This window comes from Corvus kubaryi, unplaced genomic scaffold, assembly GCF_017639235.1.
Source record: "Corvus kubaryi isolate FWS band 111438036 unplaced genomic scaffold, C.kubaryi_AGA036_p1.0 66, whole genome shotgun sequence".
In the NCBI taxonomy this organism is placed as follows: Eukaryota; Metazoa; Chordata; class Aves; order Passeriformes; family Corvidae; genus Corvus; species Corvus kubaryi.
The window spans coordinates 26889256-26896154 of NW_024582054.1; the positions used below are offsets into that span (position 1 = coordinate 26889256).

A 6899-nucleotide genomic window follows, 5' to 3' on the forward strand; every position below is an offset into this window, starting at 1 on the left:
AGAATCCGCTTTCTCAATGAAAGCTCATAAGCAACAGAGGAACAGACACAGAGCTCACTCAAAACATCAGCTCTGAAAAACATTTGGTCATGTCTCTTCTAGCAGTTTCCCCTAGCAGGAATGGTTTGCTGGATCCTGCCATTTAAATGTCTCCTGCTGGCAGCCAGTTTGAACCCTCCGGCCTTCAATCCATGAGCTCAGTGCTAATGTCCTTCCACTCCTTAAAGTTCTCAGCTGAGAATTCTCCAAAGGAGAGGATACACCTAAAATAAATACAAGACTATACAAATATAATAAAATATGGAGTTCTTCCAGTTAAACCATTTCAGGCACCAAAATCTGCCTGTCCCAAACACAAATTATTCTTACAAGGTAAATTCTCTCCTTTGACAAGTAAACAGGCAATCAAGACAAACAGGTCAGCAGCTGGCTGGGCAACGTCTAGAGCCATGGCCCAGAGGATTTACTTGTCTTTGAAGAATATATTTCCTTCAAATAAGCTCTATTGTTAAAAGGGAAAGAAGATACAGTGAAGTTGTTACCTACAGGAACACTCAACCTTTATAAACCTTAGCCTTATCCACTATCTTCTGGGTAAGACTTTTCCAGACCCTGTAGCACTTTGGCATGATTGTACTTGGTAGAAAGGTACAAAAAAAGACTTTGGTGGTCTTTTCCAACCTTAATGATTCTATAAGGGTTCTATGATCACTTGTGACATGATCATGGAAGTGCAGTTGAAAGCTACTGGTTTCTTTTCCATACAAGATTCATTTGTATTCCCTTCATCATATCCCATTAGTAAAGCAAAAAATTCCTACTTCTCTGTAGGAGTCGATGGTTGACACCTTTCCCTCTTCCTCCTCCAGTTATTTAACTATGCAAGTTGATCTAATGACTTGCTGCTACCAAAAATCTCACCATTCGCTCCCTAGCCCATGGCTGCACCACCCACCCCTTCATTTTGCCGTAGCTCTGGCCCACATACCTTTCTAAAAGCCAGTTTGGCTCATTAAATCCCCTCCTCCATTTTTGTTGTTTGTTTTCTCCCATTTTATTGGGTTAAATCAGCTCACTGTAGTTAGCCAAGCAGCAGAAACTGCACAAAGACAGCAGCTTTCTGGGCAGAAACAGAATTCCCAATTTCCATCAGCACTGAGCCAGTAACATGGCTCACTGCATCTCGAAAAAACACACGGAGCCAACAGAGCAGTCAGGGAACCTGCCTCATGTGCACAGCGTAAAACCAGGTTAGCTGAGCTCCTGCTAAAGGCTCTGCAATCCATGCTGACTTTGCACGAAGACTCACGCCATCAGTTTCGCCAGCTCATCTGCTCAGGCAGCATCCTTCAACAGCAAAGTGGCAAGATCTGAACGCTGCCACAAGCACTGCTGCAGTGATCATCCAAGTGGAACCCTGGAGGGTGCAAAGCTACTGCTGAGGATTGCAGAGAAAACCAATAGGCACCAGATTTAGCAAGTAGGAGTGGTATCCACACAAAGAACTTTATTTTAATCAATACAGCAGTGAAAAAGCAAACTTTTAAAGAAGGAGGGGGAAAAAAAAGAGAGCTTTATGTCTGTATGTTTAATAAAAACACTTGCTCTAAGACAAAAATAATTTACATTCTGATAACTCACATTCAAAAACAGAGAAAGGCATCAGGGCATAACATTCAAATGAATACCTAGTAAAAGCAGTAATGTATTTGTATTAATAATCAAGAATGTAACACCGCAATATTTAATCTTGGATCTGTGTATCCAAACGTCATCTCCTACACAGCAATAACTGAAGACAGATACACCATTAGGAGCACAGACACTGATTTCTGTTACATTAAAAAAGTAGGAACTGTAGTTAAAAATCATCTCCAAACTGGCACCACTCTGAGTGGCAAACAACAAAAAATAAACACTGAAATAGCTAAAGAAAAATATTTAAAAAAGAAATTCAGTTAACAAATAGGAATCACGATGCAGGATTACCTCTCCTCCAAATATCCACTTGATTATTTTGCTCCAAGGTACATAACACAGCACACAGAAGAGTTATTCTATTTTAGTATAGTACTAAAATGCAGGCTTTTGCCATTTGGTCCATTTACATTTTGTTGATTATTTTAGCCTGCTGTATTGGAAAGAAAAGTTGTGTGTCTCTGAATCTTTGGATACAAAAAACAGAGAAATTACATTCTTCAGCATAAAAGCAAATTTTTGAGAAACTTGTGCATTTCTTCTTTTTTGGGGGGTTTTTCTGGTTTTTTGGTTTGTTTTTTTGTTTGGTTTTTTTTTTTTTTTTTTGGTTAAGCACATTTATTTTATTACTTTCAGTCATGCAAAAACTGTGAATTAATCCCATTCCAGATGAGAATTTTACCATAAAATTTAAATAGTCAATTTATCAGACTACAGAACAAAGGAAAAAAGCTTAATCCACGTAATATCTTGCTACTGAACTCTATTCAGTTAGTCAAATTACACTAACCTTATACATTTGCATTCTTAGAGATGCAGGCATAACAATTCATTCGGAAAAACTAAAAGACGTGTTTAAAATAGAACAGATATGATAACTATACTTACTCATTTTTACATTAGAGGCTCAAACATTTATAAAACTACATGTATCCTCGACAGAACACAGACACTACATTGTTTAAACAAACTAAAAGTAACCACTGCAGACCCGACAGTAATACTAAAGAAAAATTAATAATATTATTACAATATCAAATCCTTATCTTTCCTAAAAATTCAAGTGCAAATCACAAGTTGCAATTCAAATGTGTAGAGAGCTTGAAATGAGTAAAATAATTTAGGTGTATAACACTACTAATATTCTGTGTTAGCCACATAATATTCAAATAGAGATTGGAATTTCAGTTAGGGGAAATATTTTTTAGTGAAGGAGAGATAAAGCCAATGGTGTTGTCTCTGAAGGAACACGAAGAATCCTCCAACAAACATTCTGTCATTGCCAAATTGTGCCTTAGGCACTGTACTCAATTAGGTCAGTTTAGGCAAGTAGATTTGCAAAGCAATCACCTGTACAATCACAAACAAAATCTATTCACACTCTGAAGGTATGCAGCCTTCAATCAACATCTCATACTGTGTTATGGAACACATATATTATTCCTGTAGCAATAGGCACAGAAGACCTGTCCAAAGTCCCCCATCTCCACACCAATGCTTTAGTTTTTAAAGCAGAATCCGTATTTCCCAAATTTGATACTCATTCTCAGGACTCCATAGGGCAACTATCACCTATTGTATTATGTTAACTTGACATATACTACAGCAGAATTAGATATATACGTGAAAAATCCAGTTTGCAAAGATTAAAAATGTATCAAGCTGCCAGTAAACAGTTCCTATATCTACATATGACGGTGCAAGTTAGCAGTGTCATAAAGGCACTTGTCTCTCACAGACAGTACTGTCTTCTCCATCAGTCAAAAATAGATCTTAAAAATATTTATTGTAACATCCGAAATGGTTTTTACTCCTTAAAGAGGTGCAAATCATCATCTACAGAACAATAATTCATTAGTTCCTCCTGAAAGAGCTGAGTGCAAATTATCCGTGATTAATATATCTTTACACTTAATTCATTTTAATGCCATGCTCTCAAAAAAAGTCAAAAAACATGCTATAGTAGAAATGTGATTGGCACTAGCAGCCACAAATAAAAAGGTAGGTGCATACAACAGTATACAAGCAAGCTTATTTATGATGCTACTAAAACAATTAAGTGAATGAGTTGCAAAGAGAGACATTTCCCACAAGTCTTTCCAAGACATGCTTGAAGCCACACCTGACCATGTAGCACACACTTACATCGTTAGGGACATCTTTACAGCTGGCTACCTAATTTTACAAAAATAATTCCGAAATGCACATTTCACTTCAAAGTGAACTCTGTTTCTGTTTTCGTCAAATGTGAAAACCAGATGCAACAGCAGAGCTTAAAAAGACACCTAAGCAGCCACTACATAAAGTTCAGTGCAGTTTTCAAGGGTTTATGGATGGCAGCTTGGAATCCTCGAAATCCCCTTTATCTGTTCGGTATAAACGTACAGATTTTCCTCTCCAAGTCTCAGTACCTTAAAGCAGTAACTTGAAAGAATTTCCACCAACAAAAGACCTGGTTTTGCAAATCAAAGGGCTCAGGTATTACAAAAATTGACATAATTGGTTTTGCCTATGTAAATGCTAATTTGCAGCTGGCATTATAGGTCTGTTAACAGAGAAATCTAGATGGTATGACGGATGGAATAAATCAAGTAAATCCAAAAGCCAGCAGGCTTTTTGCCCTTAGTACTTTATGTCATAACAGCACATTAAGAGTACATCCAGACTGCTGTGAAGTTGCTGGATGGAGCTTAATGCCTGAATACTAATTTTCATGTCCAGTCTCCTTAAATAGTTTTGCCAGTACTATACCACAAGGAAGTTTCTGTGTCTTTGAAAAACCTGCATTCACTGAACATTGCACAAGGCTACTGAAAGAAAAACAAGGAAGAAGAAAAAAAAAAAAACCAAGCTATTTGATCAAGTATTAAGCTATTCCTTCAGAGAATTGCACTTCTTTGCTTATAGCAGTGACCAGAATTGCTGATGGTGTACTGACAGTTGCCATGGCAAGTGGGTGACTGCGTGGGATAGCAGACATATAGCCAAGTCAACTGCTTATGCAATCTCCATTATTTCTGCAAGCACAGAACACTTTATTATGTGCTGCCAATGATCTTCATAAAGTGCCAAAGGGAAAAATGTTCTGTGTCAGGCCATGGCTGTTTCAGTATTCCCATTCATCTGTTTTCATGTCCAGATAGTAAAGAATATTCTGTGCAAGCTTTACTGCCTGCTTCCTGGCAGCCTTACACCGCTCGTCACCTTGCGGATCAACAGCGTCCAGGGCTAGAAGTTGTTTTGTAAGAAGTTCTTCCAGTCTCATGTAATTTTTATCCGTTCTGTTTCCATCAAATGAAATCACCTCTTGCTGAATTTGAGACAAGTTTCCAAGAACAGTCCAAACTGCTTTATGAGACTGATGTTCAGCAGCAGTTTGCTCTGGATACATTTCCCTTTTTTCCAGCGCTTCCTTCAAATCAATATATGTTATAAGAGTCTGAACTTCAATTACTGCTCTTCTCCTGGCCTCTCTAATACATGGATTTTTTCCTGGACTCACTTCATCTAGCTGGGCAATTAATCCCTGCAATTCTGCTTTGGATCCCAGATACAAATCAGAAGCATTCTCTGTTTTTAAAAGTAAAGAATTAACTTCCTTCATCTTCTTGCGGATCTCTTCTATTTTTAGAATGGACTGATTTTGTGCCAAATCGTAAGCGTGAGTAGAATTTGCTTCTTCATCCAAGTCCAGGTATTTCTGCAATTTATTGATCTCTTCTATTACTTCCTTTCTGTAATTTCTTATTTCCGTGTGACCGCAGACATCTAAAGCATCCAAATCAGCAATGAGGCCTGTGAGCACACAGGACAGATGCCTGCAGGTATCATTACTACTCACTCCCATTAGAAGCGCAATAAGGGTTCCTCTGGCTTTGTTCACATCACACATTACAGAGTTAATTTTGGAGACAGAAGGATGTGCATCATTAGAGAGTGGCAGGGACAGCTGTTGCTTTACACCACTCTCTATAATCTCCTGAACAGCACATACCTTTGTCAGAGTGCGGTATCTTGCTTTGCGTAGAGAAACTTTCCCTCCAGTTTTCACCTGGGTAAGCCTCAATACGATGTCCTGAATTCCTTCTTCAAATTCATCACTTTTACAGTTTCCTCCTTTGTAAAAAGGTGTAATCTCGCGTTGCACAAGTGACTGTGCCTCCTTGAATAAAGCCTCTATTTCCAGTCTGCGGGGATGGTTTGCATTTTGTTCCAGTTCCTTCAGCAGCCTCTCGGTTTCCTGGGCAGCTCGCTTTCTGGCTTGCTGAATATCCCCCTTCCCTTCGGTGTCTACAGAATCTATTTCAAAAAGCTGTTTAGTAAGGCTCCTTTCCAATTTCTTGTAATCTCGGTCGGTAGACAGACCACTGAAGACAGCCACTTGCTGTTCGATCTCTTTGACTTCTTTCTGTATTTCATGTAACCGTTTTATGGATGGGTGTTGGTTACCCATATCCATTCCTCTTCTCTCGTCCAGCTCCAGATGAACTACAAGGAAAATGAGAACAAGACTTGCTTAAGTGCTACATGAGCACGCGTCGCAACTTTTACATTCTGAAACATTTCAGCATTACAGCTATTTTAAGTACCTTCACCAATACGAATAAACCACTTGGCTGATATTTCACAGGCCTTTAATTTTTTACACCTTTCTCCCGGTCGGGCCGCAGGGGTGATGCTTTAGTTGCCACACGCCCAGCTCTCTCGGCTGTTCACCCAAAGCCTTCCCCACCTGCTCTGCGGCTGAAGCCGCCGCAGAACAAACAGGGCACCCGCAGCCCAGGGGAGAACCCGGAGCGGGGCGAGAACAGCGGCCGAACCCGACCGCCCCCGGGTGCGTCAACCCCAGGGCAGCGCTGCCTTCCCCGCACATACCTCGCTCCCCGTCATCACTCGCCGCCCCAGGCCCCTCCATGGCCACAACCTCCCGCCTCCCCCGCGGTGGGGCCCGGCGCAGCACGAAGAGGAAATGACACCGGGCCACCGCCGAGGCACCTGCGAGAGGTTCGTCCCCACCGGCCCCGCAGCGAACCCGCGCGGCGCCCCCGCCCCGCCTCACTTGGTCAGTCACTCACCGGCCGCCCGGCCCAGGACCCGCTGCCCGGCCCGGCGCTGCGCCACGGGCCGAGCGCCGCGAACCGCCCGAGGCCCGCCCGGCCCAGCCGCGCGGAGGGAGGCGGAGGCGGAGGCGGGCCCGGCCC

At 41.4% G+C, this 6899-nt stretch overlaps 1 protein-coding gene across 2 annotated transcripts; it reads right to left on the minus strand.

Moving 5' to 3' along the window:
- Positions 1–2286: 2286 nt before the first annotated feature.
- On the minus strand, positions 2287–6861 carry BAG5 (BAG cochaperone 5). 2 transcript variants are annotated; one of them, XM_042047001.1, is made up of 2 exons: positions 6774–6861; positions 2287–6186 (listed from the first exon to the last, which is right to left on the minus strand). In XM_042047001.1, the coding sequence occupies exon 2, from the start codon at positions 6155–6157 to the stop codon at positions 4805–4807; it is 1353 nt and encodes a 450-aa protein (XP_041902935.1). In that variant the 5' UTR covers positions 6158–6186; positions 6774–6861; the 3' UTR covers positions 2287–4804. The 2 variants fall into 2 exon arrangements, with proteins under 2 accessions (XP_041902935.1, XP_041902933.1); XM_042046999.1 differs by lacking the exon at positions 6774–6861 and adding an exon at positions 6574–6650.
- Between the last annotated feature and the right edge of the window lie 38 nt (positions 6862–6899).

What these genes read in the sequence shown, in the direction of transcription:
- BAG5 (XM_042046999.1), bottom strand. Translation starts at nt 6,613, where the DNA reads ATGGAGGGGCCTGGGGCGGCGAGTGATGACGGGGAGCGAG. An exon ending in GAGTGATGACGGGGAGCGAG is followed by an intron (nt 6,187 to 6,573) that starts GTATGTGCGGGG and finishes TTTTCCTTGTAG; the next exon opens with TTCATCTGGAGCTGGACGAG.